Source organism: Lipotes vexillifer, unplaced genomic scaffold (genome assembly GCF_000442215.2).
Source record: "Lipotes vexillifer unplaced genomic scaffold, Lipotes_vexillifer_v1.1 scaffold325, whole genome shotgun sequence".
Classification (NCBI taxonomy): domain Eukaryota; kingdom Metazoa; phylum Chordata; class Mammalia; order Artiodactyla; family Lipotidae; genus Lipotes; species Lipotes vexillifer.
This window is the reverse complement of record NW_006799313.1, coordinates 795,971-821,446: the sequence shown is the minus strand read 5'-3', so window position 1 is coordinate 821,446 and position 25,476 is coordinate 795,971. Positions and strand designations below refer to the sequence as shown.

Below are 25,476 nucleotides of genomic sequence, written 5' to 3'. Positions count from 1 at the left end.
GTTAGGGACAAACAATAAATACACATTAAACAACTGGAAAACTTTATGGCAAAACTGACAAATATATGATAGCATCATACAAACTACACAGATTCACGTTAACAAATTTTAAGTAAAGATTATAGGGGGGGTAAGGATGCAAAGAGTTTTCTTTTTTTTTTTCTTTTGCGGTACGTGGGCCTCTCATTGTTCTGGCCTCTCCTGTTGCGGAGCACAGGCTCCGGACGCGCAGGCTCAGCGACCATGGCTCACAGGCCTAGTCGCTCCGCGGCATGTGGGATCTTCCCGGACCAGGGCACGAACCTGCGTCCCCTGCATCGGCAGGCGGACCCTCAACCACTGCGCCACCAGGGAAGCCCAAGAGTTTTAATATTACTGTATGTATTTACTAATTAACAGAAGTGAATCTTGACCTTGAAATCTATGATCTGAAAAGGGGGGCATGCTAGAAGACCTTCTAACTAGAGGCAAAAGACTTTATTCAAAGGGTTTATATATTTTTAAAAAGCTAGTATGCCAGTAAGGTGGGGGTTAATTGATAAAAATCGTTAGCCAGATCTCTGAAGAACATGACACAATAGGCAGGAAGGAAGTTCCTGGTGACAGGCATGCTAAAATGAATATATTTTAGGAAAACTAAGAATATTTAAAGTCAGAATAAACTAGAATAGAATCCACAAGATTTTGTATCTAAAGTGAGTACAAAAAAAAGAGAAAGCAGCATCAATCGAAAGTAGTTTAATATAAAAGAGAGTTGTTAGAAAGGATAAAGAAATATTAAAGCTTATTAGAGAAAAAATGTTTTGTCTGCTTTTAGGAGAAACCATGCCTAAGGTATGAAATTCTTTGAATTTCCAAATTAAAAGTTGAAAAAGTTAAGCTGTGATAAAAGAAACACCACCATCAATTATTATTAATACATAAAAATAGATGGCAATATTAATTATGCACTTACTACATATATGCCAAGGAATTGTTAATACATATTCTTTTCTTCTTTAAACATACCTATATTTTTCAAATTTTCCATGATAAGAATATAATTACTTTTATTAATAAGAAAAACTACTTTTTAGAAAATAACAAAGGGTTATCGTAAAATTCAGGTAACCATACCCTAAGGAAAGTCAACCTGACATTACTGTTTCATTTTCTTTTCCCCTTTATATAAGAAACCCACAGTAGGCTCCTTAGGAGGCAAAATAACAAGGGGAGTAAGGATTAGGTAGGGTCTACCGTGTCAATTTGGACAAAATGCTATCTCCAGATCTCAATTTCTACATCTATAATGATAATGAAGATAATATCTATCTCAGAGTTTTTGTGAAAATTAATGTATATGAAGCTCTTAATACAGTACTTAGTGTTACACTGTACCAACATCAGATATTAGTTCTTTCAAAAATGGCATACTAAGTTAAGTAGACTAGAACTCTGGAATAGGAGGTATAATCCAAGACAGATGTTTGAGGAAAAATTTATGGTATAAGGCTCTCGCATAAAAATAAGACTGTTTCAGGAAAATCTGAGGTAAGAAATAAAGGACAGATCTTTTTTGCCTAAAGGTCTGGGACAAGGAGGAACAGGAAAATTCATGGTGCCAGGGAATCTGGGAATGAAGAGGGAAAAGACACCAGACTATAATTAGTAATTACTTTTTAAAAAATGTAAGATTCTGTAATTGTGTTTTGGCCCTATAATTCAGCTACCAGTATTTATATATAGTGTGCACCCTATTGAAGATACTTATTAAAACAAATTTATATTTAAATATAATTTATATTTATATTTAATTTAATTATTATATTAAATTTATATTTAAATCTTAGGGAACAAGGCTAGATGTGATCCAGCAATAAACACAAGAAATCCTTACTTTGAAGGTATTCTAGTCATCTGCCTCATAAGAGGGTATATAAAGGAAGGCCAAAGAAGATCTAATGAGATGCCTAAATACAAACTTTAACATCAGAGGGTAGGGCTTCCCTGGTGGCACAGTGGTTGAGAATCCGGACACGGGTTCGAGCCCTGGTCTGGGAGGATCCCACATGCCACGGAGCAACTGGGCCCGTGAGCCACAACTACTGAGCCTGGGCGTCTGGAGCCTGTGCTCCGCAACGAGAGGCCGCAACAGTGAGAGGCCTGCGCACCGCGATGAAGAGTGGCCCCCGCTCACCGCAACTAGAGAAAGCCCTCGCACAGAAACGAAGACCCAACACAGCCTAAATAAATAAAAATTAAAACAAAACAAAACAAAAACAAAAAAAACCCATCAGAGGGTACTCAAAGATTGAATCATTATGGAGATTTTGGTTTTTCAATTCCTTTCTTTTGATCATCCATAGACGTTTAGATAATAATGCAAAGCAAAAATAAACACTTCTCTGATGGCCAAGTGTAAATATTACTAGAAACTCTTAATTATATGAAGAAAGTACCTGAATTCTTAAGTCTGTACTGGTTTTCAAGTAATGAAATAAGCCAACAATATATTTTATGACAGCAGTCAGGCAAGTAACCGCTTGGATTTATGATGAGTAACAGAGGGCCATGTGGTTAGAGGAAACAATGCAGACTATTCTTAGAAAGTAACTGATAGCTTAGAAAATATTAAAAATGTAAAATTCTCATTAAATTGAAGCCATGAAAAACTTTTTTAAATTTGGGGAAAATATATTTAATATATATTTAGTACCCTTTTTCAAACAAAAGGATGCTCAACATCACTAATCATTAGAGAAATGCAAATCAAAACTACAATGAGGTATCACCTCACACCAGTCAGAATGGCCATCATCAAAAAGTCTACAAACAATAAATGCTGGAGAGGGTGTGGAGAAAAGGGAACCCTCTGGCACTGTTGGTGGGAATGTAAATTGATACAGCCACTATGGAGAACAGTATGGAGGTTCCTTAAATAACTAAAAATAGAACTACCATATGACCCAGCAATCCCACTACTGGGCATATATATACCCAGAGAAAACCCTAATTCAAAAAGAGTCATGTACCACAATGTTCATTGCAGCTCTATTTACAACAGCCAAGACAAGGAAGCAACCTAAGTGTCCATCAACAGATGAATGGATAAAGAAGATGTGGCACATATATACAATGGAATATTACTCAGCCATAAAGAGAAATGAAATGGAGTTATTTGTAATGAGGTGGGTGGACCTAGAGTCCGTCATACAGAGTGAAGTCAGTAAGAGAAAAACGAATAATGTACACTAACACATATATGGGATCTTAAAAAAAAAAGGTTCTGAAGAACCTAGGGGCAGGACAGGAATAAAGATGCAGATGTAGAGAATGGACCTGAGGACACAGGGAGTGGGAAGGGTAAGCTGGGACGAAGTGACAGAGTAGCATGGACATATATACACGACCAAGTGTAAAATAGATAGCTAGTGGGAAGCACCGCATAGCACAGGGAGATCAGCTTGGTGCTTTGTGACCACCTAGAGGAGTGGGATAGGGAGGGTGGGAGGGGGACGCAAGAGGGAGGGGATATGGGGATATATGTATAGCTGATTCACTTTGTGATACAACAGAAACTAACACATCATTGTAAAGCAATTACACTCCAATGAAAATGTTAAAAAAAAAAAAACCACAACAGCATTCTTTCTTGCTTTCCAATGGTTAGCCACCTCACTCATAAAGAAATGGAAATTAAGACTCTGAGGTACCTTTTCTTACCTAACATTATACTGACAAACTAAAGTGTTAGCCAATCTATTGGCAAAGCTGTAAGTAAACAGGCAAACTCATCCATTGCAGGTGCATATAAAATGGTACAGTACCTAATCCAGCAAAATTATATGTGCTATTCACCCCAATTTAGCAATCCCTTCTCGGTTCATCTTTAATAAGTATTCTAAGCTAACAAACTCAAAAAAAAGAGAAAGAATTACAATGTCATTCTTCTGTACCATTAATGAAATAATAGATCTAGATGCAATGAATAAAAAAATTATCAATCTCTGCTAAAACCAGTAGGTGGAAACTGGCAGGGAATTCTATTGGATGTATCAGGTTGATAATACCTATATCCACTGATCAGTCTTATCATAAAAAAAGATAACTATACATTTTTCCAGCTTTATTATTACTGACATATAACATAGGTTTAAGGTGTAGAATGTGATAATTTGATAATATATATTGAGAAATGATCACAATAAGGTTAGTTAACACTTCCATCCTCTTAGGTAATTACCATCTTTGTGGTGCTAACACTTAAGATCTACTCTCTTAACCTTCATTTATATAATACAGTGCTAATTATGGTCACCATATTGTACACTGATCTCTAGAACTGATTCATCTTTTAAATGGATGTTTGTAGCCCTTGACCAACATTTCCCAATATTCTCCAACCCCCAGCCCCAAACATTCTACTATTTGAGTTTGGATATTTTAGAGTCCACATACAAGTGAGAACATACAGTATTTGTCTTTCTCTGACTTATTTTGCTTAGCACAATGCCCTTAAGATCTACCCATGTTCTTGCAAAAGGCAGGGTTTCCTTTTATTTTTTTTTAAAAAAGGCTGAATATTCTACTGTATATATACACACATTTTCTTTATCCATTCATCCGTCGATGGACACTTAGGTTGTTTCCATGTCTTGGCTATTGTGAATAATGCTGCAGTGAACATGGAGGTGTAGGTATCTCTTCCAGACAGTGATTTCATTCCTTTGGATCTCTACTCAGAAGTGGGATTGCTGGATCACATGATAGTTAACTTTTTTTGAGTAATCTCCATATAGTTTTTCATAGTGGCTGTACCAATTAACATCCCCACAAACAGTGCACACAGTACCCTTTTCTCCACAACCTTGTTAACACTTGCTGTCTATTGTCTTTTTGTTAACAGCTACTCTAACAGATGTGAGGTAACATCTCATTGTGGTTTTGATTTCCATTTCCTCAATGATTAGTGATGTTGAGCATCTTTTCATGCATCAGTTGACCATCTGTATGCCTTCTACAGAAAATTTTCTATTCAAGATCTTAACCCATTTTTAAATCAGATTGTGTATGGTTTTTGTTCTTGGATATTGAGTTGTATAAATTCCTTATATTTTGGATATTAATCCCCTATCAGACAGATGATTTACAAGTATATTCTCATTCCATAGGTTACCTTTTCATTTTGCTAATGGTTTCTTTTGCTGTGCAAAAGCTCTTTAGTTTGATATAGTCCAACTTATTTCTGCTTTTGTCGCTTGTGCTTTTGGTGTCATATCCAAAAAATTATTGCCAAGATCAATGTCAAGGACACTTTCCTATGTTTTATTCTAGAACGTTTATAGTTTCTGGTCCTAAATTTAAATCTCTAATCCATTTTGAGTTAATTTTTGTGAGTGGAATAAGACAGGGGCCAATTTCAGTCTTTTGCATGTAACAATTCAGTTTTCTCAACATCACTTATTGAAGAGACTTCCCTGAGTATTCTTGGCTCCCTTGTCAAATATTATTTGAACATATATGTGTGGGTTCAATTCTGGGCTCTCAACTCTGTTCCACTGGCCTATGTGTCTTTTTACACTAGTACCATACTGCTTTGATTATTATAGCTTTGTAATAAAGTTTAAATCAGTAAATGTGATGCCACCTGCTTTGTTGTTCTTTCTCAGGATTGCTTTGGCTATTTGGCGTCTTTTGTAGTTCCATACAATTTTAGGATTATTTTTCCTAATTCTGTAAAAAAAATGCCATTGGATTTCCAGGGATTACATTGAATATATAGATGGCTTTGGGTAGTATGGACATTTTAACAGTATTAATTCTGCCAATCCATGAATATGAGATACTTTTCATTTATTTGTGTCTTCTTTAATTTCTTGCATCAGTGTGTTGAAATTCTGTTTTACTCCTAAGTATTTTATTGTTTTTGGTATTATAAATGGGATTATTTTATTTCTTTTTCAGATAGCTTAGTGTATATATAGAAACACAACTGATTTTTATGTTGATTTTGTATCCTGCAACTTTACTGAATTTATTTATTAGTTCTAACAGGCTTTTGGTGGAGTCTTTAGGATTTTCTCTATATAAGATCATATCATCTCCAAGCAAAGACAATTTTACTTCTTTCTTTTGGATTCAGATGTCTTTTATTTCTTTTTCTTGACTAATTGCTCTGGGTAGGACGGGAGTGGTGAGAACAGACACCCTTGTCTTGTCCTTGATCTTAGTGGGTACACTGCGTATGATGTTAGCTGTGAGTCTGTCATATACAGCCTTTATTACGTTGAGGTACTCCTTCTATACCCAATTTGTTGAGAGTTTTTATCATTAAAGGATGTTGAATTCTGTCAAATGCTTTTCTGCATCCTGCAGATAACGAGATGCAGAGATAAGATTTTTATCTTTCATTCTATTAATGTGGTATATATCACACTGATTGATATGTAGATATTGAACCATCCTTGCATCCCAGGGATAAATCCCACTTGATCATGGTGTACGATGCTTTAATATGCTGTTGGATTTGTTTTGCTGATATTTTGTTGAGAATTTTTTCATCTATATTCATCAGGGATATTGGCTTGTAGTTTTCTTATAGTGTCCATATCTGGCTTTGGTATCGGGGTAATGCTGGCCTCATAAAATGCGTTTGGGAATGTTCCCTTTTCTTTAATTTTAAAGAGTCTGAGAAGGACTGGCATTAATTCTTCCTTAAGTGTTTGGCAGAATTCACCAGTGAAACCATCTGGTCCTGGGTTTTTCTTTGTTGGGAGCTTTATGATATCCTACGTTGTTATTGGTCTGTTTACATTTTTTATTTCTTCATGATTCAGTCTTTGTAGGTTTTATGTTTCTAGGAATTTATCCTTTACTTCTAGGTTATCCAATTTGTTGCCATACAACTGCTCACAGCACTTTCTTAAGATCCTTTGTATTTCTGGGACTTCCCTGGTGGCGCAGTGGTTAAGAATCCACCTGCCAATGCCGGGAACACGGGTTCAACACGGGTTCGAGCCCTGGTCTGGGAAGATCCCACATGTTGCAGAGCAACTAAACCTGTGTGCCACAACTACTGAGCCTGTGCTCTAGAGCCCGCGAGCCACAACTACTGAGCCCACATGCCACAGCTACTGAAGCCCGTGTGCCTAGAGCCCTGCTCCGCAACAAGAAGCCACGGCAATAAGAAGCCTGTGCACTGAAACAAAGAGTAGCCCCCGCTTGCCGTGAATAGAGAAATCCCACACGCAGCAACGAAGACTCAATGTAGCCAAAAAACAAAAACAGAAACAAAAAGTACAGGGGAAAATATAGTATCAGAGGAAAAAGCATTTCAATCCAGAAGATGATCAACTAAAGGGGAAAAAAAAGAGAAAAAAGGACAAATAGAATGAATAAAATTTGACAGTAAAAACCCAACTATATGAGTATCACAATAAGTTTACACTTATTTACAAAAGAATTCAGAAGAACTGAAAATAAAAGGGTGAGAAAAGATAAGCAAATATAACAACATCAAAAAAAGCTGGTATAAAAAAAAAAAGCTGGTATGAAAGGGGGGAAAAAGAGTAACTTTACAGTGAAAAAACCTGACAAACATAACCTTACTGAGATGATCAAGGTCAATATCATGAGTGATAAGTAATATTCATAGTATGTGCCTGTGATGTTTTGTGATGAAAATGGCACTTCATCTCTGTGGTCTTGTACCCCAAAACTCATAACCCAGTAGATAATGGGAAAAACATCAGACAGATCTGAATTGTGAGACATTCTGTAAAACATCTAACCAGTATTCCTCAAAACCGTCAAGGTCAACAAAAACAAGGGAAGTCTGAGAAGCTGTTACAGCCAAGAGGAGCATTAAGGAGACATGACTAAATGTAATATAATATCCTGAACAGGATCCTGGAACAGAATAAGGACATTAGGGAAAAATTAAGAAAACCTGAGTACAGTATGGACTTCAGTTAATAATAATATCAGTACTGGTACAATAATTATAGCAAATGCACCATACAACATAAGGTGTTAATAACAGAGGAAGCTGGATATGGGATATTTGGGAACTCTCTGTACTATCTTCGAAATTTTTCTGTAAATTAAAAATTGTCCTAAAATAACAAATCTATTTTAAAAAAGCTGGTATAGCTATATTTTCATTCTACAGTTGGCCCTCCAAATCTTTGGGTTCTGCATCTGCATATTCAACCAACTGCAGAATGAAAATGTCTAGGGGAAAAAAATTCCAGAAAGTTCCCCAAAGCAAAACTCAAAGATGCTGCACACCAGCAACAACTTACCATTTACACTGTAATTAGAATATTATGAGTAATCTAGAGATGGTTTAAAGTATATAGTAGGGGGACTTCCCTGGTGGTGCAGTGGTTAAGAATCCACCTGCCAACGCAGGGGACACAGTTTCGATCCCTGATCCAGGAAGACCCCACATGCTGTGGAGCAACTAAGCCCATGTGCCACAACTACTGAAGCCCGCCCCCCTAGAGCCCATGTTCTGCAACAAGAGAAGCCACCGCAAGGAGAAGCCTGCGCACCGCAACGAAGAGTAGCCCCCGCTCACCACAACTAGAGAAAGCCTGCGTGCAGCAATGAAGACCCAATGCGGCCAAAAATAAATAAATAAAATAAAATAAAGTATATAGTAGTATGTGCATAAATTATATGAAAATACTATGCCATTTTATATAAGGGACTTGAGCATCCATGGATTTTGGTATCTGCAGGGGTCCTGGAACCAACCTCCTGCAGATACCGAGGGGCAACTGTATTCTACATTATGTCTATGTCTCTATTATATAGAAGTTTAAGACACACACAAAAAATTCTTATAGATAAAACAGTCATTACTTAATGATAAAAAGTTGAAATCACCAGGATATTTTATTTCTAAACCTGAGGGATAAGTAAATGGATGATGGTTTATTAGTCATTATTCCTCATATGTAGTTATATATTCTTTCTCAACAAATGAAATTTCATAATAAAAGAAAAAAACCTTAGTGAACATTCTGCTGAGCTTTGATCAATGCTAAGGCAGCAGATATAATTAGTTCTGTATATTGATAGCAGCATGTTGGTAAAGGCAATGGAAAAGCAGGCACTCCAATACACTGTTGGGAAGATTAAACAGACATAATCTCTACAAAAGCCAATTTGATGATGTCTACTAATGTTATAACTACACATACCCTTTGACTTATAGCAATTCCACTGTAGTCATTTTGCACATGTGTAAAATTATTTTACACAGTTGTTTATGACAGCACTCTTTGTAGTAGTAAAAGATTACAAACAGCCTGTATGTCCATCATTAGGAGACTGGTTATATAACCACACATTTATGTAACAGAATACTATACAACTACAAAGAAAAACAAAGCTCTTTATACACTAATATAAAATGGTATCTACCATATATTGCTAAGAAAAAAAAAGCAAGCATAGAACATGATGTATACTAGTCTAGAATATATTAACATATAAACTAATTGCGCTCAATATTCTGTTTGCCTCTTCAAATTTACTCCTCTTTCTCCACCCTGCTTTGTGCACTGGGAGGCTGACCAAACAAAACTGCACCCTCTAGGTAACCTTCCCCTCTAGCTTCTGATGTGCTTTGGCAATTTAAAATCCTGGCTCCTTACTTGCTAGAAACCCATGGGATTCCATTAAATAAATTTGCCAAGTCTGTTTCCTTACCTGTAGAATAAGGACATTCTATTGTGTAGAGCTTTTGAGAAGCTTAAAATAATATAGGCAAACTGATTGACATAGTGCCTGGCAAAGAATCAGTGCCTGTTAGCAAGTGACAGCTACTGATATCACTATTAATATTATCAAAAGAAAATATTATAAAATAAAATAGTAACAACTATTAATTTTATTTGCTAGATTTTCTAGGAAAGGTTTCTCCCAGGACTCATTCCTCATCATCCCTAGTGAGTATCTTTTCCTTCTAAGCTTTACACTCCACTTAAAATTTGACAACCAGTTTTTGAGGGTAATTGTTAGTTATCTTGTCTCTACACAGAAGTTTGAATTAATGCTTAGTTGAGAACAAAAAAGAAATAAAAAACAAAGCTGTAATAAAATTTAACTTGAAGGTAATCTAAGAATTTACATAAAGAGCGTAAGTGGCAACACTGATATCAGTTAAAATCAACTTTAAGACAAAAAGTGTTACTAGAAACAAAGAAGAACATTTTATGATGGTAAAAGGGACAATCCACCAGAAAGACATAACAATTAGGAACATTTATGCACCGAACAACAGTCCAAAATAAACGAAGCAAAAATGGGCAGAACTGGAGAAACAGATAATTCAACAATAGCTGTAGACTTCAATAGCCCACTTTCAATGAAGAATAGGTGAAAGAACAACAAGGAAATAGAAGACTTCAAAATTCTATGAGTCGGGGCTTCCCTGGTGGCACAGTGGTTGAGAGTCCGCTTGCCGATGCAGGGGACACGGGTTCGTGCCCCGGTCTGGGAAGATCCCACATGCCACGGAGCGGCTGGGCCCGTGAGCCATGGCCTCTGAGCCTGCGCGTCCGGAGCCTGTGCTCCACAACGGGAGAGGCCACAACAGTGAGAGGCCCGTGTACCAAAAAAAAAAAAAAAAAAAAATTCTATGAGTCAACTAGATATTTATATCACACTCTACCACCACCACTACCACCAACAGAACACACATCTTCCCAAGTACACATGGAAAATTTGCAAGTATAAAGCTTGCTAGGCCATAAAACAAGCTTTAATAATTTAAAAGAACGGGTAGCAAAGTATGTTCTTGATCACAATGGAATAAAATTAGAAATCAATAAGAGAAGGGCATTTGGGAAATTTACAAATATGTGAAAATTAAACAACACACTCCAGAATAATCAACAGGTCAAAGCAGAAATCCAAGCAGTGCTTAGAAATTTATAGCTGTAAATTACTACATTAAAAAAGAAGAAAGATCAAGAGAATGAGAAGACAAGCCACAGACTGAGAAAAAATATTTGCAAAAGATATACCTGATAAAGAACTGTTATCCAAAATACACAAAGAACATTTAAAACTCAACAATAAGAAAACTGATGTTAAAAACAATCAAGGGCTTCCTTGGTGGCGCAGTGGTTGAGAGTCCACCTGCCGATGCAGGGGACACGGGTTCGTGCCCTGGTCCAGGAAGTTCCCACATGCCGTGGAGCGGCTGGGCCTGTGAGCCATGGCCGCTGAGCCTGCGCGTCCGGAGCCTGTGCTCCACAACGGGAGAGGCCACAACAGTGACAGGCCCGTGTACAGCAAAAAAAAAAAACAAAAAAAAAACAATCAAAAGACTTAACAGACACCTCATCAAAGAAGACATAAGACTCTTTTCTCTCTCTTTTTTTTTAACATCTTTATTGGAGTATAACTGCTTTACAATGGTGTGTTAGTTTCTGCTTTTAACAAAGTGAATCAGTTATACATATACATATATCTGCATATCTCTTCCCTCTTGAGTCTCCCTCCCTCCCACCCTCCCTATCCCACCCCTCTAGGTGGTCACAAAGCACCGAGCCGATTTCCCTGTGCTATGCGGCTGCTTCCCACGAGCTATTTATTTTACATTTGGTAGTGTATATATATCCATGCCACTCTCTCACATTGTCCCATCTCACCCTTCCCCCTCCCCGTATCCTCAAGTCCATTCTCTAGTAGGTCTGCATCTTTATTCCCGTCTTGCCCCTAGGTTCTTCATGACCATTTTTTTGGTTGTTTTTTAGATTCCATATATATGTGTTAGCTTACAATATTTTTTTCTCTTTCTGACTTACTTCACTCTGTATGACAGACTCTAGGTCCATACACCTCACTACAAATAACTCAATTTCGTTTCTTTTTATGGCTGAATAATATTCCATTGTATATATGTGCCACATCTTCTTTATCCATTCATCTGTTGATGGACACTTAGGTTGCTTCCATGTCTTGGCTGTTGTAAATAGAGCTGCAATGAACATTGTGGTACATGACTCTTTTTGAATTAGGGTTTTCTCTGGGTATATATATGCCCAGTAGTGGGATTGCTGGGTCATATGGTAGTTCTATTTTTAGTTATTTAAGGAACCTCCATACTGTTCTCCATAGTGGCTGTATCAATTTACATTCTCACCAACAGTGCCAGAGGGTTCCCTTTTCTCCACACCCTCTCCAGCATTTATTGTTTCTAGATTTTTTGATGATGGCCATTCTGACTGGTGTGAGATGATATCTCATTGTAGTTTTGATTTGCATTTCTCTAACGATTAATTATGTTGAGCATTCTTTCATGTATTTGTTGGCAATCTGTACATCTTTGGAGAAATGGCTATTTAGGTCTTTTGCCGTTTTTGGATTGGGTTGTTTTGTTTGTTATTGAGCTGCATGTGCTGCTTGTAAATTTTGGAGATTAATCCTTTGTCAGTTGCTTCATTTGCAAATATTTTCTCCCATTCTGAGGGTTGTCTTTTGGTCTTGTTTATGGTTTCCTTTGCTGTGCAAAAGCTTTGAAGTTTCATTAGGTCCCATTTGTTTATTTTTGTTTTTATTTCCATTTCTCTAGGAGGTGGTTCAAAAAGGATCTTGCTGTGATTTATGTCATAGAGTGTTCTGCCTATGTTTTCCTCTAAGAGTTTGATAGTTTCTGGCCTTACATTTAGGTCTTTAATCCATTTTGAGTTTATTTTTGTGTATGGTGTTAGGGAGTGTTCTAATCTCATACTATTACATGTACCTGTCCAATTTTCCCAGCACCACTTATTGAAGAGGCTGTCCTTTCTCCACTGTATATTCCTGCCACCTTTATCAAAGATAAGGTGACCATATGTGCATGGGTTTATCTCTGGGCTTTCTATCCTATTCCATTGATCTATCTTTCTGTTTTTGTGCCAGTACCATACTGTCTTGATTACTGTAGCTTTGTAGTATAGTCTGAAGTCAGGGAGCCTGACTCCTCCAGCTCTGTTTTTCTTTCTCAAGATTGCTTTGGCTGTTCGGGGTCTTTTTTGTTTCCATATGAATTGTAAAATTTTTTGTTCTAGTTCTGTGAAAAATGCCAGTGGTAGTTTGATAGGGATTGCATTGAATCTGTAGATTGCTTTGGGTAGTATAGTCATTTTCACAATGTTGATTCTTCCAATCCAAGAACATGGTATATCTCTCCATCTATTTGTATCATCTTTAATTTCTTTCATCAGTGTCTTATAATTTTCTGCATACAGGTCTTTTGTCTCCTTAGGTAGGTTTATTCCTAGATATTTTATTCTTTTTGTTGCAGTGGTAAATGGGAGTGTTTTCTTAATTTCACTTTCAGATTTTTTATCATTAGTGTATAGGAATGCCAGAGATTTCTGTGCATTAATTTTGTATCCTGCTACTTTACCAAATTCATTGATTAGCTCTAGTAGTTTTCTGGTAGCATCTTTAGGATTCTCTATGTATAGTATCATGTCATCTGCAAACAGTGACAGCTTTACTTCTTCTTTTCTGATTTGGATTCCTTTTATTTCCTTTTCTTCTCTGATTGCTGTGGCTAAAACTTCTAAAACTATGTTGAATAAGAGTGGTGAGAGTGGGCAACCTTGTCTTGTTCCTGATCTTAGTGGAAATGGTTTCAGTTTTTCACCATTGAGGACGATGTTGGCTGTGGGTTTGTCATATATGGCCTTTATTATGTTGAGGAAAGTTCCCTCTATGCCTACTTTCTGCAGGGTTTTTTAATCATAAATGGATATTGAATTTTGTCGAAAGCTTTCTCTGCATCTATTGAGATGACCATATGGTTTTTCTCCTTCAATTTGTTAATATGGTGTATCACATTGATTCATTTGCGTATATTGAAGAATCCTTGCATTCCTGGGTGTTTGTAGATTTTTTGATGATGGCCATTCTGACAGGTGTGAGAAGGACATAAGACTCTTAATAAGCACATGAAAAGACACTCAACATCGATGTCATTAGGGAATAGCAAATTAAAACTGGTGGCGCAGTGGTTAAGAATCCACCTGCCAAGGCAGGGGACATGGGTTCGAGCCCTGGTCCGGGAAGATCCCACATGCCGCGGAGCAACTAAGCATGTGTGCCACAACTACTGAGCCTGAGCTGTAGAGCTTGTAAGCCACAACTACCGAGACCGCATGCCACAACTACTGAAGCCCTAGCACTGCAATGAAGAGTAGCCCCCGCTTGCCGCAACTAGAGACAACCCATGTGCAGCAACAAAGACCCAATGCAGCCAAAAATTAATAAATAGGGCTTCCCTGATGGCGCAGTGGTTGAGAGTCCGCCTGCCGATGCAGGGGACATGGGTTCATGCCTCGGTCTGGGAAGATCCCACATGCCGCGGAGCGGCTAGGCCCGTGAGCCATGGCCACTGAGCCTGCGCGTCAGGAGCCTGTGCTCCGCAATGGGAGAGGCCACAACAGTGAGAGGCCCACGTACCACAAAAAAAAAAAAAAAAAAATTAATAAATTTATTAAAACAATCAGATATAAATGGCTTAATCCAAAACACTGACAAAATCAAGTGCTGCAAGGATACAGAGCAACAGGAACTTATTGCTGGTCAGAATGCAAAATGTACAGCCACTTGGAAAGACAATTTGGTAGTTTCTTACAAAACTAAACATACTCTTACCATATGATCTAGCAATTACGCTCCGTGTTATTTACCTAAATAAGTTGAAAATATATGTCCACACAAAAACTTGCACACAGATGTGTACTGCAGCTTTATTTGTAATTGCCAAAACCTGGAAGCAACAAGATGTCCTTCAGTAGATGAATGGATAAATAAGCTGTGGTATGTCCAGACAATGGGATATGATTCAGTATTAACAAGAAATGAATTATCAAGCCATGAAAGACATGGAGCAACTTTAAATGTATTTACTAAGTGAAAGAAACCAATCTGAAAAGGCTACATACTGTATGATTCCAGCTATATGACATTCTGAAAAAGGCAAGACTATGAAGACAGTAAAAAGATCATTGGTTGCCAGGGTTTAGGGAGGAGGATGGGATGACTAGGAGGATATATTCACAATATATTCCCTATTGACAATTAAGAACACACACCTGCCACCATCCTTCCATTCTGGCTGCCACTAAGTACCAGAAAAGATGCAGACTTTGGCCAGCTAGCCAGACAGACTGAGTCTAAATACATATGAAAACTCTTTTTTTTTTTTTTGTGGTACGCGGGCCTCTCACTGTTGTGGCCTCTCCTGTTGTGGAGCACAGGCTCCGGACACGCAGGCTCAGCGGCCATGGCTCACGGGCCCAGCCGCTCCGCGGCATGTGGGATCTTCCCTGACTGGGGCACATACCCGTGTCCCCTGCATTGACAGGCGGACTCTCAACCACTGCGCCACCAGGGAAGCCCAAAAACTCTTTTTTAATACCTGCTACACAGAGATCATCTCATAGAAGGTTAACCATCACCTCGTTCTCTCTGCATCTTTTCTCTTGTCTTTCATTCTTTCTTCTGGCCAGTGTCTCCTAACTGTCATCTGGGGACCAATGGTGGTCCCTGGGAATCAATTAACTGGTTTACTATAGACAGTTTGATTAAAAGAAAAAAGTGATAAAAGCTTTGATCACAAACATTTCATAAATTGAAAAGATTAATTATGACTTTCAAGGAAATTCCTTTAGCTTCTTAATTGTTATGTTCCAAGGGTCACACATGCTTTACAAGGATAGTTAAGAGGGGACTGTTTGTTTCAGCTGACAAACTTTGACATCATGAGTTCTTTACATTGGTTAAATATATATTTTGTTGTTGTTCCTATCAATGTGTTAAATCCCCAATTAGGAAAATGAATCAATGCCTCAAAAGTGTTCACTGAGGAGTAAAAGTGATAAAAATACATTTGACTCAGAATGTCATAAGTGATAAACAGTATGATCCTGTAGAGTGAAAACAGTAGGATCTTACAATGGGCTGTGACCAGTGAATTACAAGTTATTAGTTTACACTGGGGGACCTCCTTGTTCCAATCAAAGTATAATACATTTTTTTTTTTTTTGTGGTACGCGGGTCTCTCACTGTTGTGGCCTCTCCCATTGTGGAGCACAGGCTCCGGACACGCAGGCTCAGCGGCCATGGCTCACGGGCCTAGCTGCTCTGCGGCATGTGGGATCTTACTGGACCGGGACACGAACCCGTGTCCTCTGCATCGGTAGGCGGACTCTCAACCACTGCACCACCAGGGAAGCCCAAAGTATAATACATTTTTAAACAGGGACTGAAACATTATATAACAGGGATAAGAAGCCACTGAAGCATTCATATAATTTTCAACCACTCTAGTAAACCAATCAATACCTGCATTATGAATTTTGTCACTGAAAGCAAAGATTAAAAACTGTGAAGGAACTTTAAGTTATTTTAACAAAAACAGGTATAACTATGGTCAGCTGCAAAATTAATGATAAATATGCTCAGAAAGAAAACAATTTACTGGTATGTTTCTGTATCAGATGACACTACTGGACATTCATTACATGTTAGGTGTGGTATTCAGTAAGAACAGTTACTTTCACAGATGTATGCTCTTAAATATTTTGTTTCATGGCTACAAGAAACCACTAGTATTTAGAATATGAATCAACTCTTGGTATGTACATAATATGTAAATTATGAAATACAAACAGTTCTGATTATCGATGAAAACATGCTTTAGAGAAGGGATTTTCCTTTAACCAACAATTATCTTTTTTTTTTTTTTTTTTTTTTTAACAATTATCTTTGAACTTTGACTTGAAAATTTTTTTTTTTTTTTTTTTTTTTTTTTTAACAATTATCTTTGAACTTTGACTTGAAAATGTACACTAGGATCAATATGGCCAAAAGCACTAGTCATGTGTGTAGCAAGGAAGAGTATAGCACCTGAAAGTCAATTCACACATGGCTTCATTTATAGACAACACCTGACATTTGACAGTAAGTCTTCTACTGAGTCTGTTAAAGATTGCATGGAAAATTGTGAATATAATATTCAAACTGCAGTCCCTGAGCAGGTATCTTCAGAATGTTATGTCAGGAAAAAAGAAGCAAATACAACACTCTGCTTTCCTATCTTGTCAGGAAGAAAGATGCTAACAAAAACTATTTAAATGAAGTATGTACATTTTTTTCCCCATGACACCAGTAAGGTCAGTAAAATTGTCTATGATTATCTGTGGCTTACTCAAGTGGCAGATCTCTGTGATATTCAGTACTGTGAATAGCTTGAACCTATCATATGAGGGTGAAATAACAATTCTTAATGATAAAATATGAAGACCAAATCATGATACACATAGCTTAAGCAAAGAGTTTGACTTTTCCAACACGTAGCCATTTTCTTTCCTTGTTGTAGAATGAAATCAGTGTCTTATTATTAGTATACTTAAAAAATGTATTCAATTACCACACCAGACCTAAAAACATGTTTCCTAGAACTGAAATACAACCAGAAGGACAGATTTATCCACTGCTATCTTCCAAACTGCAATATTCAACTTCATTGCTGAGTGCCACACATTTGTCAACTCAGTGCTTCGTCGGATATTGTAGGTAGTTTTCAGTGAGAATTCTTGCAATAATTTTTGTACCCATCCATCTGAATACCTAAAAGAATCATCCTATACTTGCTGCTATTCCCAGCAACCTATAGTTGAAAAGTGGGATTATCTGATTTAGCAGAACTAAGAAGTAGGAAAAGAAACAGTTAAACACTACTGAGCGCGTGTGCTGCAGCTACTGAAGCCCTCGCGCCTAGAGCCTGTGCTCCACAACAAGAGAAGCCACCACAATGAGAAGCCTGCTCACCGCAACGAAGAGCAGCCCCCGCTCGCCGCAACTAGAGAAAGCCTGTGCGCATCAACAAAGACCCAACACAGGCAAAAATAAATAAATAAATTAATTAAAAACAACAACAACAACAAAAAAGACCTGTCAGTGTGGTCCACAAATTCTAAATGTCTGAGAAATGCTACTTTCTCTACTACACTATTTTTCTTTCATAGAAAGCTATCACTTCTTCCTATGCATTATGTTAGAGAAATACAGACAGGTATGGAAATTTTGTTTGCCCTTATTATTAATCTTCTCACATTAGAAAAGCACTTCATCATCTGCACTTATGTTGCCTTAGTTTTTTAAAGAAAGGTCTGATTTCAATATGTATAGCACCTAGAAAAAAATAATCTAATATTTCCAGTTTCTCCTTGAACTCTATTCCTCCACAAAGTCATTTTTTCCTTGACCTTCCCCAAACCCAAACTGCTTTCATATACCTCTTGATTATAGACAAGTGTCATATTAAAAATGTTGAACAACTGGCATGGCATAAACACCAAACAAAGAGAATGACACCAGTTCATAATCACATGGATGTAATGGAACATGCTAACTAAATATCAGCCTTAGTTATAGCTTCCTTTAAACAATCTGCTACACTTGTTTCAACACTAGCCTCATTCTCAAAGACCATTGGTTATTCCTTGCCTGCCAATTCACAGAAAAAGGAAAGTAGTTTTCATGAAAAACAGCCATATAAATTGGATTCCAAACACTGTCTTTTATTAAATATTTAATTTCCCTTTTATTCCTTAATAGAAGAATTAATAAAAGTAAGTATTAGAAAGAACACACTATTGTTTTCTTCCACAACAATGGTTTCCAGAGAATGAGGCTCTTTAATCAGCCTTTTATTATAGTTTTGTTAACTTGATTTTACCCACACAATTAGATATCCAAGTTCTTTATCCACTCAACCAAATGAAAACATTGAATACACAGACAAATGGATAGATCTGGGGATATATTAAGGATAATGTAAACTGTTAGCAAAACAAATATCTGACATTTAGAGAGAAAACAACAGAAATGGAAGAGAGAAATTCACAAAAAAGCAAAGACATGAGTCACTTAAAAATAAACCTAGGATCATAGAGTCATATATTATAACATTATATATATATATATCTGTATATATATATATATCTCTGTATATATATATATATATATGTGTTGGTTTTAAGGGTCTTCTTACCCAACTTTGGAAAAACTATTAAGTATTCAGCATTGCACTGGGGACATGCCACTCTGGCTGTACTGTTTCCTCTTTGTTTTTCATCCACCCAGCGCTGCAGACAAGCCTGGTGAACCCATTTTGTAGATCCTCTGCATCTGCATGGTCTCACCCATTCAGCTGTTCTATCATCTTCATCAGTGGCAAAACACACCCAGCAACTTCTGTAAATTAAAAGAGAAAATAATGACATTATCATTAACACCCCAGCCTCCTCTTCACTGCAGCTCTCACTTAATGGGATGAGCCTACTATGTTATATTATAGGAACTTTTAATTCTATACTAAAAGACTGAGGAGAAAAACAACCAACACATTTCCAGTAGAGTAGATTCTTCTTTTTGTTTTTCCTTGTATTCTTCTGCAGAATCTTGTGTTTTCTGAATTTTGTTTTTATGTAACTTCCTCCATCTTTCGAGTACATTAAGGTTTCTTTAAAAAATTAATTTATTTATTTTTGGCTGCACTGGTCTTTGTTTCTGCGTGTGGGCTTTCTCTAGTTGTGGTGAGCGGGGCTACTCTTCATTGCGGTGCACGGGCTTCTCACTGCAGTGGCTTCTCTTGTTGCAAAGCATGGGCTCTAGGTGTGCGGGCTTCAGTAGTTGTGGCTTGTGGGCTCTAGAGCACAGGCTCAGTAGTTGTGGCGCATAGGCTTTAGTTGCTCCATGGCATGTGGGATCTTCCTGGACCAGGGCTTGAACCCATGTCCCCTGCATTGGCAGGCAGATTCTTAACCACTGCGCCACCAAGGAAGTCCATCTTTCTAGTAATTCTTCATCTTCTCTAATGAACCAGAATGCAAAGAGACAATCCTCAAGCTGCTTTTATAAGACCTAATAATTCTTCGAGGAGTGATAAATATAGGAATATGTGAAATTCAGTGTATCTCCCATTTCAACAACATTAACCTCTTAACCTCTTGAACTTGGAAAACTAAAGTATTACATAAATGATTTCACATATGGTCTCATTCAGTTTTCAACTGAGACAGAAAAAAACCCCACTAATTTCTTTCTGGTAAAGTATGACTATAAGAGAGAAAGATGATTAAATTAAAAAGCACAAAGGGGAGAAGAAATGAAGATATCAGGATAAATTGGTTTAGGATAGTGATATGATAAATTTGGGCCAAAGGGCTTCCCTGGTGACGCAGTGGTTGAGAGTCCGCCTGCTGATGCAGGGGACACGGGCTCGTGCCCGGGTCCGGGAAGATCCCACATGCTGCGGAGCAGCTGGGCCCATGAGCCACGGCCGCTGAGCCTGCGCGTTCGGAGCCTGTGCTCCGCAACGGGAGAGGCCACAGCAGTGAGAGGCCCGCGTACTGCAAAAAAAAAAAAAAAAAAAAAAAAAAAACCCCAAATTTGGGCCTACATGTTTCCATTATAGGTATGATTGGTTTTCCTTTTTTGTGGGAATTAAATTATATTTATTATATTCAAAATCTAAAAGTCAAGTCTGGGATGCTTATATTTTAAAAAATTCTATTGAGATGGTTAATTTTTAAACATTTCCCCATTTTGCTTTTGAGGATACTTCATGAACTCTAATTTGTTCTTGTGGAATTAGGTTGCAATTCCTTATTTTTTTCCTCTCAATTAACACAAGTTTTGACACCGATTTCCATTAGGGCAAATACAATTTAACTCAATGACACCATTCACTCCCCTTTACTACCTTAAAGTTTGACTGCACAATAGGAAATTACTAATTAAAGCTTGTCACTTACTGTGTACATTTCACTTAATTAGATAAGTGGCTCTGTCAGAACTTACCTATGCTCAGTGGGAAAGACTATATAGTCAGGTACTATATATGGGTGAGGTCTCCAATTAAAACTTGCAATTAGAATAGGGGAAAAAAAAAACTGAAGTGAATACATGGCAACAATATCCAAAATTGTGCTTTTACTCAGCTTTCAAATTCAGTCAGATTTCATTTGACCTACCTAGGTAAAAACGAGGTAGGGAGCATTTGTTTTAGCATGCCTGACCCTCTGACCCACCTCAGCCAAGCTGTCTGGGCCCTCATGCTATCTTATGGTTATCCAGAAATGCCTCCTCCTCCACCTCCTTATTCTTTAAAATTTTATTGTGGTAAAATATACATTTACTACTTTAACCATTTTTAAGATTGCAATTCAGTAGCACTAAGTCATTCACACTGGCAACCATCATCAATATCCATGATTTGAGTGGGTTTCAACCTAGTTTTTTTCATAAAATTTCAATTGACAAGTATACAGCAAATAAACCAGTTATTTGAGGTGTTAGTATATATTTTCCCCATTTAACCAAGGTAATTTTGTAAATATAATTGTATACCTCTGGGAAATGAAAACCATATTTTGGTAACAAAATATAGGCAGAATATCTAGAAACCAGATTTCTAGGTTCTTGTAAGTTTTTCATATCAACAATGGAACATATATGTAGCTAAGTACATCTAGACCAGCATAATTAATCAGTATTAAGGTGAACTGAATCTTAAATTAAGCCAATTACCAGTCATCAGGAAAAAACAAAATAAAATGTAAAGAACCTTAATATAATAAGTTGAACCAAATGAAATTGCCTATATTTATCTGTTTTTAACTTACATAAATGGCAGCTTCATATACCAATATAATGGGAATATTTGTATAGCTATAATCCCCATAAATTCTGGATACGTTTATTTTTCCCCACCATTTAATAGGAAAAATTTCAAACTTTCGAAAAAAGTTGAAAAACTGGTGAACATCCATATTCTTAACACCTAGATTCTACAATTCTTATCATTTTGCTACATATGGACTTTACTACATATTCTTTCATAAATCTTATTTTTTGATGCATTTCTAAGTTTCAGACATTAGTGTACTTCACCCCTAAATAAACACTTTTACAGTTTTACTTTTTAGAAGGTACTCAACTAACATTTAAAAGAGGCACTTTCCGGATTTTTTTTCTAATTTCACAACTATGGTAGATAAGATAGTTGAACGATGATTTACAGTGAAAACTTATTAGGTGTTAAACCTAATTGGAAGTGTTAATACCCATAACCTTGTTTTTATTATTTGATTCATAGTGACAGTGAGTATACAGCTTACAAATTTGGATTTTGAAGCTAATGCTCATTAGAGATTAACTGAAATTATCCTATAGATATTAAAAAAAACCTTATTGATAATAATACTCTCAAAAAGTCTGATATTCAACATCTACCAACGTACCACATCCATTTTCTATTTATTCTAATCGCTAAACAGTACATCTGATAATGGTCATCTGAGATCAAATAGTATTGCCCACAATACGTAAGCTTCTGATAACACCACCAAATTACTTCACCTAAAAATTATAATTTAGATACAAGTAAATGTTATATAAAATGAAGACTTCTAACTTAATAGTACAAAACAAACAAGCAACTGAAAATTATAGAAATTGCCAGCAACATTTACTGAGCATTCACTGATTCCATGTGGTTGCATAAACAAAATAAATGGAAGATTGTACCTATCTAGAAAACCCTATAATTTAATAGGGGCTACATCCAGTAGATACAAGAGATTTAAGCCTCCAGTGAAATTACCATCGGTACATCCATTTTAAGAAGGAAGGATCAATTTGGATAGATCAGGAAAGGTTTCAGGGAGGAGTGATAGCAGAAATTAGCAGGGGCAAGTGATTTTACTGCAGGGATTGTCAATACAAAGGTCTCAGGACCAGTAGTTCAGGATCACTAGGGAACTTGCAAATTCTCTGGCTCTACTCCAGATCTAGTAAATAAGAAACTCTAGAGGAAGAGGGCCTACAAATCTGTGATTTAGCAAGCTCTCAAGGTGATCCCAATATTCAATAAAGTTTGGGAACTGCTGGTGTAGAAAAATGGCAGGTAAAAAAAAGCAAACATATTGGAGAAAGCAGACTGTGTGCAAGGGATAATTACTGGATTTACTTAAGGTAGAAATAATTGCTTCTAATGACTAAATATTTTTAATATAAATAACAGTACAGAAAATGTTAGGTTCTAAAGAATTTATTAACTGATTTACTACCTTACTAGGTATATGAGTTTAATCTACATAATATGGAAAGAATATTAGTCTGTGAAATAAGGGCCAGGTACATGGGAAATTAAAGCGTATAAAAATGTTCACATAAATGTTTTTAGGCAGACAGCCTGTAAGACAGTTATTAGTCTTCAGGGCTGGAAATGAGGGGAGGGAACAAAGTATGTATAGGAATCTTCTCTTCCCTCATTAAAAAAACAACTTCTAATAGGCTGACCAGGAATATCACCTAAGAAGGTCTTAAAATTATGCCTTCCCCCTTTGCTTCCCCATACCCTACTCCCTCCTTGATGCAATCTATTTCAGCTATTTATTCCCCAATTCCCCACCTCTTTCCATTTAAGGAGAAAAGAGGTTGTTTGAAAATGATGGGTTTAGAGTTTCTCAAGATCTTAGAATAGAGGAGAGAGTAGAAGCTTGTGGTTTAATGTACAGCACAATTTCTCTTTTTTAGGGACAAAAAGTATACCACCATACTTTTTAAGGAAAACCACTCTTCCCTCCAACATCAGCCATGTATGTGGTTTATTCAGGAAGTTAGTCCCACATCCCCAGCTCCAGGAAGAGTAATCCCTAGATTGGTTTAAGGGAGTATCCCATGTCCTAGATTACAGTTATTGGGAGGCTGGGCCCATAAAGCTAGTGTCATTAGAGTGAACTTCAGAATTTTTGCTGAGAAAGTTGGTACACAGACTTCCTTTTCCACTGAGCCTGAAGGCAGGAAAAGTGTGAAGCTAAACGAGGGTGTGAGGCTCTGCTGCCAGGAGAGCCACAATGTGGAGCCTAAAGAACCCAGAGGAATCTGAAAGAAACTGATGACTTCGTTTGAGACATGGATCAAGCTGTGCTTAAAGCTAAATATACCCTTGCACTGTTCACTTACATAAACCCACAGATTTTTTTTTTTTGGTTTAACCAGTTTGGGGCAGATTCCTATCAGACACAACCCAAACAATCTTGTTATAGATTGTGAGAAACTGGATATAAGGGATAGCCCTGAACAATCATACAATGTAGACTCTTAAACAGTTTTTATAAGGACACTATTTTTTGTCAATGGCTTTGTTTCCTACTGACCGCAACTTGAGCTGAAAAGGCTTAAATAAATCTAATTTCCACCGCAAGTACTTTGAGTCTTGCAAGTTTTTCAATTTCTCACACAGGGCAAAAATATACTCCTGATTCTGGCTCCTGAATCAGGTCATTTCTTAGATAAAAACAGCCAACAAAGATAAAACCAAACATTTTGAAATTAAAAATTCTTACTGACAATGCTATAATATTTGCATTGCAGCATCAATTTAACTATAATTCTACTTTATTACATATTTTAATGTTATAGCTTATAGGATGGCAATTTTAATACCCTTAAAAGGTGAGAACTGGCTATTTGCCATTTCAAAGGACAAAGCCAAAAACTTTTCAAAGTCCACACCTAAGAAGAGGTTGTAATTTCTGACAAAATTCTAATTAAGAGTTTCTCTTTGAGTCATTTCCTCCCCTTCTTCTCTTCAATCCTCCAATCTCTCAGCAGTGTTCAGTGTGATGCAGAAGCATCATCTGAGAACTTGCTAGAAATGCAGTTTCAGGTCCCACCCCAGACTGGCAGAATCAGAAACTCTGAGGATGGGACCCAACACTACATTTAAAAAATTTATTTATTTTAGATTTCTTTAAAAATTCTTCTTTTTTTATTGCAGTAAAATATATAACATAAAATTTGCCATCTTAACCATTTTTAAGTGTATAGTTCCGTGGTATTAAATACATTTACACTGTTGTGCTACCGTCACCACCACCCATCCCCATAACTCTTCATCTTATAAAACAAACTCTATACTTATTAAACAACTCTCCAATGTCCTCTCTCCCAAGCCCCTGACAGCCACCCTTATACCTTCTGTCTTTATCATTGTGACTACTCTAAGTACCTCATATAAGTGGAATCATCCAGTATTTGTCTTTCTATGTCTTCAAGTTTATCCACATTGTAGCATATTGCAGAATATCCTTCCTTTTTATGAGGCTGAATACTATTCCATTGTGTATATATATATATATACATTTTGCTTATCCATTCATTGGTCTTAGATACTAAGGTTGCTTCCAAGTTTTAGCTATTGTGAATAATACTGTTACGAACATGGGTGTACAAATATCTCTTTGAGATCCTGTTTTTAATTCTTTTTGGATATATACCCAGAAGTGAAATTGCTAGGTCACATAGTAATTCTATTTTTAACTATTTTGAGGAATCACCAACGTGGTATTTTAACAAACCCTTCAGGTGATCGTGATACCGAAGTTTGAGAACCTCTGCTCTGGCCATCCT

The 25,476-nt window shown here is 36.9% G+C and overlaps 1 protein-coding gene across 1 annotated transcript in view; it reads right to left on the bottom strand.

Annotated features, from left to right (window-relative positions):
• The window catches only part of MARCHF5 (membrane associated ring-CH-type finger 5), a 53,143-nt gene that overhangs the window by 15,200 nt on the left and 12,467 nt on the right, over positions 1-25,476 (bottom strand). Inside the window, exon 2 of the mRNA XM_007471558.1 lies at positions 19,049-19,251. Coding sequence (XP_007471620.1) covers positions 19,049-19,251 — 203 coding nt within the window. The remainder of the gene's footprint in view (positions 1-19,048; positions 19,252-25,476) is intronic.